This window comes from Gymnogyps californianus, chromosome 11 (genome assembly GCF_018139145.2).
Source record: "Gymnogyps californianus isolate 813 chromosome 11, ASM1813914v2, whole genome shotgun sequence".
In the NCBI taxonomy this organism is placed as follows: domain Eukaryota; kingdom Metazoa; phylum Chordata; class Aves; order Accipitriformes; family Cathartidae; genus Gymnogyps; species Gymnogyps californianus.
This window is the reverse complement of record NC_059481.1, coordinates 13,571,096-13,583,320: the sequence shown is the minus strand read 5'-3', so window position 1 is coordinate 13,583,320 and position 12,225 is coordinate 13,571,096. Positions and strand designations below refer to the sequence as shown.

At 37.2% G+C, this 12,225-nt stretch overlaps 1 protein-coding gene across 1 annotated transcript in view; it reads left to right on the top strand.

The window, feature by feature from the left end:
- Positions 1–10,707, top strand: part of BNC1 (basonuclin 1) — a 75,475-nt gene extending 64,768 nt beyond the window's left edge. The window contains exons 2-5 of the mRNA XM_050903268.1: positions 4,266–4,368; positions 4,535–4,770; positions 6,002–7,929; positions 10,003–10,707. Of these exons, the coding sequence (XP_050759225.1) occupies positions 4,266–4,368; positions 4,535–4,770; positions 6,002–7,929; positions 10,003–10,684 (2,949 nt within the window). The 3' untranslated portion in view covers positions 10,685–10,707. The remainder of the gene's footprint in view (positions 1–4,265; positions 4,369–4,534; positions 4,771–6,001; positions 7,930–10,002) is intronic.
- The last annotated feature ends 1,518 nt before the right edge of the window (positions 10,708–12,225 follow it).

Genomic DNA, 12,225 nt, shown 5'->3' with positions numbered 1-12,225 from the left:
GTTATATCTCATCTAATGGAAGTTTCTCACACACAGTTCTTTCATGTAACTCCTATTTCTTCTTCAAACTTGCATTTTAAACTGATAGGAATTTCTAATCCCTGCTTGCAAAAGATGTTCATGTAACATAGCATCAGTGACACCATTTTGTCAGTAAACCTCATAGCAGAGCAGCGGAGCTCTCATGCTCTTCATGCGATGGCAGTACCTTAAAAAAAAAGCAGTTTCTAAAGGGAGGGGTAGCTTTGTGCAAAGAAGACAAGGGTTTTTCTTGGATGCCAGAAACAAGTGAAGGTGCTGACCTGTGCATTACTGACACTAAATACTACCAGGGTAATCTGGGACTTGCTCTTCCATTTTACTGGTGTCCGCACTTGCAGCTCTCACTGTGTGCACAGAGCCAGACTGGCTTTCTAGCGTGAGCAGAGATCTTTAACTCAGTCCTGACAGGGTCTTCAATATTTGCCTACTTTTTATTTCCCAAGCTAAGTGCTGTCAAACCAGAATCCACTTAACACTGAATGAGATTTGATACAGTTATACTGCCCTTCTTCTCTTGCTGCATTTTTTTAAACCTGCTGTTAGTATGTTGCAAGTGAGCATAGGTCCCAAAAGGCTTCAGGAGAGCATAGATGATCTCAAACTCGCTTTATGATACCAAGAATCAGAATGAACTTGTCCCATTAGCTTGTGCTTTTGTTGAGCTGTGAAGGCTGCGAGTGGGTTTCAAAGAAACATTCAGTAACTTTTGAAGCATAATCAAAGTCACATCAATATCTGGTAAAAAAGATGTCAGCAGTTGTGACTTTCAGGCCACAGATGTTAAGATTTCTTTTTCAGTGATTAGTAGTTAGATGTTTTTCAGTGGCCAGTTTAATGGTTAATCTGTCTCTCTTGTAATGAGGAATCACTTGTATTAAAAATCCAACATTCAGATTCCCACAGTCATGCTGGTAAAACCACAGAAAATTTTGATCAGAATTTTCAACTCTATTTAAAAAAAATGAAGAAAGTGTTGCTGATAATGGATTTGGAAAGATCCATTTGTGATGGAGAGAGTGACTGGAAAGCAATAACAAGATCCTTGATGATAGCATAAGATTTATTTTTTTTAAACATCTGCCTTATGTTTCTGGAAAATGAAACTAAATAACAGACATGAATGAAAGGATTGCACTTTTAAAAATTTCCACTTTAATTTCCATCTACATTTCCAATCCTTTAATTACTATTTTGAAGCTTTACATGTATGCAATATAGAAAGTTATTCCTTTGTTCTGTAGAATGAAATTGTGTGTACATTCCACTTGTTGGGAAAATAAAGCTCATTAAAAGACTTGATATAATTACAGTACCTTAGAATAGGCGTATTAAGGATAGTAGGATTAAAAGGCAAAAGACAGGCATATTAATCTCATGAAGTTTTGCTAAGTTTCTCTTCATTAAACTCTGATATAAGTTAATTTGGGAGATAATCAAAGTGCATCTCTTACAAGTGCCTTTTTAAGTTGAACAATGAAAGAAGATTTAAAATTGTGACTCACTGATTATTTTAAAAGTCAATTTTGCCATGTTATGTATTGTCTGTGACTATATTAACGCAAATGTTGCTAGCAAAGTTTTAGGAGACACAGACTCTGACAAGCACAAATGAAGCGAAATGCTACCAACCTGAAAATCACACTTGTTTCTTCTCAGGGATTCTTACAAGTAACTTTTTAAGTCAGTGACAGATCCCTGATTTGAGGGTATACCTTTGATATGTTAGCAGTATGCAAGCTAACAACATCTAAGACTGGTGTCCAGAAGCAGTAACGTATTGACTTGAGAGGGGATCAATTCCATATTAAGAATAGAAGGGGAACTCTACTCCCTTTCTAGTAGCCGCTTTCATATATGTAAAACAAAATGTCCTCCTTTTACTTTTCTGTCTTTTGCATGTGCAGTCTTCCATACATATACAGGAAGACAAAATAAATACATGTACCATATAGAAGAAAGATCTTACACAAAGCTATGAAATGCAAAATTTTGTGTGGTATATCTTTCTTGTCTAAGTACACAAAATAAGAAGAAAAAATAATTTCAAAGATCAGTGGTTTGTGGAACATGTCCAAAGGAAAAGGAATGAAAAAAAATTTGAAATCTCAATTAACTTATCATCATGACAGCTTTTTTCATTGTGCATATTTCTGTTACTTCTTGCAGAAAAAGGAAGTACTCTTTTGTAATTTTGTCTGGAGGGACTGCAAAAGATGCATTCATGGAATGCAGTGTAGCTTACTGAGCCTAGCAGGGTCACCTATGAAAGGGGTTCAGTCTGTGCAAGTCACAGAATGTTATGTATATACAGAGGCAGAAGTCTTGAACTGCATTATTGTTTGATATCTTGTGATAGAAATGAATCAGCAGCCAACTACCCCTTTTTTCCCAACCTTTCCATAAGAAATTTGTGGCTTTTTATTGTGATATGAAAGTATTTTAGCATCTAAGTGAAAATATATCCTCCATTAACGTGAAGCAATTCACACTGCATAGGGTATTGATGTGTATTTTACGACTTTATGGGGAGCACAGAGCTTTTCTCAAGAATTCAGTATTTTGCAATGGCTCCCTTAAAAGATTAAAGGCAAAGTGATTCAGAGATTTCAATAGCCCTGTTGCCACTTGTTCCGATCCTTCAAATAAAGATGAATCTCAGCATCAAGTCACTGCAGTTTGGAGATGTGCGTGTAAGCTAACTCCTTGATAAGCCAGCTACTGAGGTTTTAAAACCTCAGTCCAAATCCAGTCATGTAAAGCACTAGGCATCCAAATATCCTGCATGTGTGTGTTTGTAGTAGACTGTTGTATGTAGTGTCCTCTTCTGCCCTGAGTCAGCCAAATTCTTCAAGCCTAAAGAAATGCCCATTGCAAACCCCAGTGAAATTACCTTTCTCTTGTGTCCTTTTCATTTTAAACATTTCCTGTGTCCATCTTTCTTAGCCTGATTGTCCAAAAATGTGCTTCTTTGTATGTTTTCCAAAAGTGCTGATGTGGGGATGTCTGCACTGAAAAGGTGTTACTTTTTTGTTCAAGCCTTGTCTTGCTTTTCTATGGATATTAATAAGTAGTGGAAGTCCCCATTTTGCGTAAGACCCTAGGAGCAGGAGTAGCAGCCAGTAGTGGGCATAACTTTGCCTTATTTCATATTTGCCTCTCTGTACTTTAAAACATTTTGTTTTAAAAACAGAAAAATGCAGACATTTTACAATTGCATAATCTAACTTTTTTTTTGTATTCCAGTGCAGACTTTCTGCACATTAATTTCTTCACTTTCCCTCCCTTAATAAATATTCCATTTATGCAGGAACTATTCTCAGTATCAGAATCCTACAAATGCTTTGCTCTATAGCAATCCCTATGGAGCCTTAACTAGGACCTCAAAGTTGTCTGTCTGCCTTCTGCAGCAGATGGGCACATACAGAAGAAAGCATATATTCCAGGAAGCAAGTTTGTATTACCCTGTTGATTAGGAATTTCTGAATACTAATTTGATTTGTATTATAGATGACCTTGGTGAGAGTAAAGTGATGCACAAATGGAACTGTGCAACTGGTTGCTATCTGTTTGTGTGCTCTATTTTGCCTATTATCTTTAAAGCATTTCCCTTACAAAATGTGACTCCTATAGTCTTTGAGGAGTTGGACCACATTTTGGTGAGCTTTGTTACTGAGAAGTGTTAGTGAACTCCTGTATCTTTGACAGGATACATATGTTCTATATGGATACTGCTGCATGTAAGGGATGGCATCTATGCAGAGCTAACACATTGCTCATTAGAACTTCCTATGTTGCAGTATGGAGTTAGAGCAAAACTTCAAGAGAGTGGAACTTTCATCTGTATGTCTTTGTTTTCAAACCTTCCTGAAAAAAGTGATCTTACATGAAGATCATAGCTTAGGTGAATGCACAAGAACGCTTTGTTATTGTTATAAAGGTGCTTCAGCCTAAATAAATCCACAGAAATGTTGCTACGTATGTCATTAAATATTTTGCTTCCATAATATTCTAGTGTTCTAGCTGGTGACCGGTTCTCTTTAAAGCAGAGGTAGTCTTGCATAACTCAGGTTTTGCCTGGATTACTTGTATTGCACATTGATAGGTATGTGCTGGTATGTTAACTCTGTCTTCATATGGATTTTATGGGTGTATTGTATATGTATAACCTGCGCACTCTAGATGGTGCTTATATATTACCTATCATCCTTTCTATTGATTTTCAGGCTATCCGATGCACTCTCGTGAACTGTAGTTGTCAGTGTTTCAAACCTGGGAAAATAAATCAGCGACAATGTGACCAGTGCCGGCATGGATGGGTAGCACATGGTAATATTTGTTCTTACAATCTGTATAAAACATTTTAGGATCCTCCTCACTATAGCATGCTTTTTGTGTCACCCCTCATCCCCCCTCCTCCCCCCAATATTAGTTACATTCAATTTTATCTCTCTTGTGACTCAAGTTTATTTACATTTTGTGATTTTATTTTCAGCCCTGAGCAAATTAAGGATTCCCAACCTCTACCCATCAAGCCAGGTAGAAATAGTTCAATCCAATGTTGTCTTTGATATCAGTAGCCTCATGTTGTATGGAACCCAAGCTATTCCTGTGCGCCTTAAAATTCTGCTAGATCGGCTTTTCAGTGTTCTGAAGCAGGAAGAGGTGATACAGATTCTCCATGCTCTGGATTGGACACTACAGGATTATATACGTGGATATGTGCTACAGGTATTTATGAGGGGCTTTTTTAATATAAATATGATAGCTAAGTAGTATTTCATAATGTTTTCTAGCTTAATCTTATCAGTGGTTCACAATGTGTTAACAGTGTGGTACATCTGAAAGGCAGTAATAGACTTGTACAAGCTTAGCACCAGAAAAGAAAGGGTGGATTTTTGGTCATTGCTCTCTTTTTAGTCAGACTTAACTGAAATCTTCCTACTTTGCTCAAATCTATCAACAAAGGTAAGCCAAGATAAAAGGTTACTGGGAATGTATCAAAGTAAAGGCTTCAGAATTTGCTCTAGTATTATTTAAACAGTGAGTTTACTTTTATACAGTAGAATAATACATTGACAAATAAACTTGCCATTATTTTAAACACCAGTGACAATATTCATCTCCAGCGTAGTACTACTGACCTTACTGGAGCTACATCAAGGATTAATTTGGCCCTATGTGCTTACACTGATGTTAGTCCTTGCTACTGTGGAAGTTACCTTTTATGTAAAGTAACATTATGATCTTACATTATGACACGAATCAATATTTAATGGTCTTGATAATCTTGCTTTTTAGTGTTAGGATTAAAAATATGGAATCAATTACCTTGAACCTCTACCACATGAAAAATTTATAATGTTACGTTCTTCATCATCTTAGAAACTCTTACATGCACTGTGAAAAATCTCAGTAGGCCATCAAATACATGTTCTGTGATAAAATATTTATTGTAGTTATTGGGAAAAGTTAGGCATAGCTAGAGTTTGAAAGAACTGCAACACTCTAGTGTAATTACAGCTGTGCTCTGTGAACACTGGCAATAGATCAATACAGGTTCATTTGTTCTCTGATCTTAGTTGCTTGGAAGATTATTAAACTTGCAATGAAAGAATACTTGACTTAAATGAGGAGCTAAATCTTGGTCTGATTGCTCCATCTCTGCTGTCTGTACTTACATGATACTAACTGTTGTTCAAATGATGTGTCTTAATTTTTGTGGAAAAAAATAGTTTATTGGAAAGTATTACTGTCAGTTCAGAAAGAAGTAATATCACCAATGTGGTAAAATTTGGAAGAAAGTATCACAGAATTGGCATTAATCTCTCACTAAATAGAATGATTTTATCATTTTGCTAGAGGAGAATTTTTAGTCCCTGAAAAAATGAGAGATTTGGGGGGAGGGGTTTTTTGTTTGCCTTAACTAATGTCCCACTCATTTAAATATTTTTGGCTTTAGGATGCTTCAGGAAAGGTGCTGGATCACTGGAGCATAATGACCACTGAAGAAGAACTGGCTACTTTGCAGCAGTTTCTTCGTTTTGGAGAAACTAAGTCCATTGTAGAGTTAATGGCAATTCAAGAGAAAGAAGGACAATCAATTATAATACCACCACCAACTGCCAATTTGGATATTAGGGCATTTATTGAGAGCTGCAATCAACACAGTCCTAATTTTTCTGCTTCTTTGGACAAAATGAGTCCCACCAACATTCATCCCTTTGAGAATATTGTAAATAACATGGCTTTCATGCTGCCATTTCAGTTTTTCAGTCCAGTGCCTCCACCTTTGATAGGTTCACCACCAGAAAGACATTTAGTTGAGCAAGGTCAAGACCATAGCAATGAAACTAAACAAGATGTTCAGATATCATTTTCTGAAAGCAGCTTCTTAACTTCTAGTTCTGCACCATTTCAAGTTGAAAATGAGAGGAGCATAAATGGTCCAGATGTCACCACTAAAACAGAAGATGATGCCCTTTTAAGTGATTCCAGTTCACATAATACAGCAGCAAAGCTTGAAATGACAGCGCTATCTCCAGAAAACAAAATGAAATCTGTTGAAAAAAATGGCGCTGGGCCAAGGAAAGGGCGTGTTTTCTGCACTGCATGTGAAAAGACGTTTTACGACAAAGGTACTTTGAAAATACATTACAATGCTGTTCATCTGAAGATAAAGCACAAATGCACAATTGAGGGCTGCAATATGGTATTTAGCTCTTTGCGTAGTCGAAATCGTCATAGTGCAAATCCTAACCCCAGACTCCATATGCCAATGAACAGAAATAACAGGGATAAAGATCTAAGAAATGGTTTGACCATTGCTGGACCTGGAGAGAGTAAAAGGACGGAATTTACAATTTTAACTCCGGATAGCAGAACTATTACCAGCTATGCCAGCTGTTGTACAGATTCAAAGGGTCAGGCTGGATTTCCCAGTATTGGACAGAACGGCGTCCTCTTTCCAAACCTGAAGACAGTACAGCCTGTTCTTCCTTTTTATCGTAGTCCAGTCACACCAGCTGAGCTTGCTAATACTCCAGGTACTCTTCCTTCTCTGCCTCTCGTTTCTTCCTCAATACCAGAGCAGCTTGTTTCAAATGAATTGCCATTTGACATGCTACCCAAGAAGAAATCCCGTAAATCAAGTATGCCTATTAAGATAGAGAAAGAAGCTGTTGAGACACCTAATGAAAGTAGTGATGTTGCCAGTTCTGAAGACGATACACGTCTGCAAGTGGTAAGCGATGGAGAGCTTGAGACCTATGAGCATAAGATAGAGAAGCGGGTGACCGACAGGGTGGAAAAGCACCCCCATTCAGGTAATTCATGGAAATCTGTCTCTGGGGTAGAGGGCCCAAAGTATTTTGAATCTGTCTTTGCGCCAAATAACAAATGCATCAAGGATATCTCTGAGAATGAATTGCATCACTGTGAGAAAGAGGTTAAACCAGAAGAAAACCAACCATTAAAAATAGTTTCCCATGAGATTATATATGAAGATCCAAAACACCACCACAATGATGTTATAAAACCAATGACTGAACCCCCCATGTATATTAAAGAGCAGTCAAAGCGCAGGATTCCTAAAAATGACTGCCCTGAATTGCAACACCACTTGCTGACCGGGGGCTTTTTCAGCACTTTGTCAAACAGGGGTGCTGCCATTCCTTGTTTTGAAGACTCTAAAGATATGGATCATGTCAGTCAACATGCACTAGGGATTCAGAAGGAAGAAAGCCGCTTTCATTGTGACATCTGTAAGAAGACTTTTAAAAACCCTTACAGTGTAAAAATGCATTTTAAAAATGTACATCTCAAAGAAATGCATATTTGCACAGTTGAGGGCTGTAATGCTGCTTTCCCTTCTCGTAGAAGTCGAGACAGGTAAGAAAATTATAAACAAAATTGTATTTATTTTACCATCACAATGGAGCCTAATTTGAAATTAAAATGAGTGTTTGAGGAATGGAGCCTGCAAAGATTTTCTGTGTATCCTCGTATAACAGGTACGATAACTTATCAGAACATTCATGAAATGAAAATCCATTGAAAGAAACATTTCCTTTCCACTAGGCTACGAGGTATTAAATAAAGCCATGAAAATTTCATAACTGATAAAGACTGCAATAGTTGAAAGAATACTTTAGAACATAAAGGGAAAGCCACAAGGGTATGAATTCAGCAATTTTCCAGTAGATGCATGCGTGGACTTATATGTTTAATATGTACTTTCATGTGTATTTTAATGTATACAGTGTTCTTTAATGAAAAAGCAATGAGATCAAGTCAGGAAATGTTCACTTGCCCTTGTCCTTGCTGTACTCAAGGATTTTGAACAGACCGGTGGGAAAAAGCCCGTAAGAAAAGCAAGATTACTCTATGTCAGTACAAAATTAACATTATGCAGTGCTAGTTGAACTAACACTGTCTGGTGTGCATCCACATTGGTAGTGCTTTTATGTGAGATTACATACTAATTCCTAAACTGTATCATGAGCTTGATTCAGTTTACTGTTAACTGCAATATTGTGTTGCTGTAAATCATTTTATTTCAGCCTATTATGCACACAGGCTGAGAAACAAGAACTGGAGCTTTATTGTTGACTATCAGTTATGTATCTGAATTGACAAGTGATAGATAACAAACCTGTTGAAGTGCAACTAAGTGTTGTAAGTTTTCTAACTCTCCTGTAACAGTGTTACAGCAGCTTTTGGCTGCAGGAGGCATGCCTGGATAGTAGTTCAGAGTGACACAAGGTTTAGATTGTTGGTAATCTGCTAGGAGTACTGGAGCCAGCTAATGCAGTCCAGAGAGAGGATGAGCCAGTCTCTGAGGACTGGCCGCTGCATCTGAGATGCACAGATTCATCTGCTGCTAGCAGGGCTTCATACCCTGATCTGCTGCCTGCATCTTCCCAGATGTGAATTCCTCTCCACTGTAATTGTGATATGGGCCACAGGAAAGAAGGCCAGCAGTAAGATTTGCATTCACATGCCACGAATTCCTTCCCACACCAATACATTCAGTTAAGTTCTAACATAGGTGCTTTTGGAAGCTGGTTTGGGTTTTTTTGTTTTGTTTTTTTTAAAGCCAACTCACAAGAAAGTTCACAAGCTTTGTGCAAAACAGTAGTTATTTGGAACAACTTTGCAGAAGTTTCTAGACTTTAACAGAGAGCGCTGTGACTACAAGTGCAAAATATTTCTGTGCCCTTTTGAACAGTTCATGGTTTGGATTAAACCATGATGGCAAGGAGAAAAACGAATGTTTTCCCTGTCTTGCAATAAACCGAGTCTTCTAGCCAGAGCCTGAAAGTTCCCAGTGAGCTGATTGATAGTATTCAATGAGGAGCAGTGATTTCTTATGTTTTGGTGGTTTTAAACTGAATCCAGAGATGCCCATTCAAAAACTACAAGTTGCATAAAATGCAATATTCCTTTCTTCAAGGAAATTCCTGTCAAGGAAAAGCTCTGTACTGATGTGTACAGCTGTATCCTGGCATATGGTTACAGTACTTGAGATCATCAATATTTTTTGCAGACTCAGGTGTCACTCCTTTCCTGCTTTGTCCATTGGGAAAGAATCTTGTTTCTTCCCCTCCTCATTCCATTCTCTGATCTCAGTTCAGCATACAGGTTTTTAGTTCATCCCCCAACTCTTTTCGGCCCAGCACTAGATCTAGTGGAGCAGACAGCTATCCGCAATGCAGGAGAGAATCTGAAACAGTAATTCTGTAGAGTTATTTCTGATATATGCCAGTACAAGCAAGTTCAGATACCCAGTCACATATATAAATCATCCATGTGCACTCCCAGTGTGGCAGTTGGTCAAATTAGAAGTATACAGTTCATGCATGCCACTAAATATTGATTTTTTTTCTTTGTTAATGATCATTATGAAACAGCTGTTAAGTGAGGTGAAACACTTTCTTGCTAAGCTTGTCTTTGTTCTTCTAGACATAGTTCAAACCTAAATCTTCATCATAAGCTTCTGACTAAAGATACACTGGAATTCAGCAACCATTTCAATGCAACATACCTCTTGAAAGACATGGCTAAGGAGTTTTGTCAAGATGTCTCTTTAAAACAACATGTTGGACATACTTCTGTAATCTTCAAAGGAATGAACAGAACAGGCAGCTTGGTTTTTCCAATGAGCAAAATTAGAGAACCCTGTTCTGAGAGTTACGGATACGATCCATTGAATGATGGAGCTGTTCTGGATCTAAGCACTACTTCCAGCATTAAATCTGAGAGCAGTGCTCATTCTTCTTGGGATTCTGACGGAGGAAGTGAAATATGCACCATGCCCTTGGATGATAGTGATGAAAGCTGTGAAGGACCCAGCCTAATGCCCAATGATGAACTCTACCAAGACTGTACTTTAATTGAGAAAGCTAATCAAAACTTTACAAATCTACCTTCCAGTTTGCCGATAACTTGTCATATATGTCAAAAAACTTATAGTAATAAAGGAACTTTCAGGGCTCATTACAAAACTGTGCATCTCCGCCAGCTCCACAAATGTAAAGTCCCGGGTTGCAACACAATGTTTTCATCTGTTCGCAGTCGGAACAGGCACAGTCAAAACCCTAACCTGCACAAAAGTCTGGCTGGGTCACCAACTAGCCTACAGTAAGATCATGCTGATCTTAATTTATTTCTGCTAAGAATTAATCATTTCAATTAAGGAATGTGTTAACATTAGTTTTATTTAAACTCATTTGACTTCTAGCCCACTCAACAACCACGGTCAAATTCTTTTCTCTTGTGTGTGCTCTCCAGCAGTTTCATTTAGCAAAGCTTGGTCCTGTAGTTTTTGTGCAATTGTTTGGTTTGATGTTAAATAGCTAAAGCTTCTGTAAGAAAAAGAAAGCATATTAGAAATGGGGGAAATATGGAGACATTAACTAAGTATTTCTGATACCTGTGAAGTATTACCTGCCACCAATAGGAGCTTCAAATGAGAACCATCATCCCTTGTGTTTACATGTTAAACAAGTTGTTGTGTCGTGTAAGAAATGAGTAATGATTGGGGTGAGTTTCCTCTGGTTGGGCTGAGAGGTTTGGGGCTATCATTTCATTCCTGAGACCATAGTCTGAAGCTGACTTGCAGTATTAGTTGAATGTGGTATTTGCAGTTTATTATATCCCAAAATCCAAAAGATAAAATACAAATTTGGGAAGACTTTGCATACAGTCCAAATCTTCTGAAAATCCTGCAGTCCTTACTCTTTAAGTTTGCATTTCACGTGAATAAAGATTGCAGTATTTTGGCTTTCTTAGAATTTAATACCATTTGCTTTGCAAAAGGAGGGGCTACCTAACTTGGCAGGGTTGCCTGAATAAATCTGAGACATTCTATTAAATTGTAGTGATAGAAAGAATGAATGTGTTAAGCTAAAATTTCTAAACCACAGCAAATGCATCCATAAAATAGGGGGGAAAAGTAAACCCTTTAATTTAAAATGCACTTTTTGAGTTCCACTTTCAGGAAGAGAGAAGTTTTTGTTAAAAATAGATTTAAAAAAAAAAAGGAGAAAAAAAACCCCAACCAAATATCCAAACTGCTTAAGAGTTTGAAGGTGCAATTCTAAGCCTTTGAGAGACAGAGATAAAATGGATGCAGTAGATATCCTTCATGATTCAGCAGTTATTGTTTCTCTTGTCAGTGGGGGAAAAAACATGTTGATCTTTGTAACAATAGAAGAATGCTTATTCTCATTCACACTTTTTTTTTTGAGAACGTTGTTCAATATCTGTTAAAATGTTTAATATCTTTGTACTTTGTAATTAACAGTATTCTGCATTATGTTCTATGCACTTAAGAAGACTGGTCTTGCATTGTATTTAAAAAATACTTTAATATTTAATTTGTAGTCACATCATACAAATGCTGTGTGTGTACTTGTGGTGCATCTTCTTTGATTGAATCATTTCCAAAAAGAAATAAGAAAGCAAGTCTTACAGTACCTTTTTTTTTCCTACTTTAATTCACAAGTTGAAATCTGTTGATCAATTCTAGTATGCAAGCATGATATTGACAGCACAATCTGTACATATTATACCAAAGCGCTTACAGTATTTGTGGTTTCTAGAACTAGTCTAGTTTTCCAGTGTAACTGGATCTTAGGCTTTATTCATTTTTGTGACTGAATAAAAATAGACTGAATTTCTGGA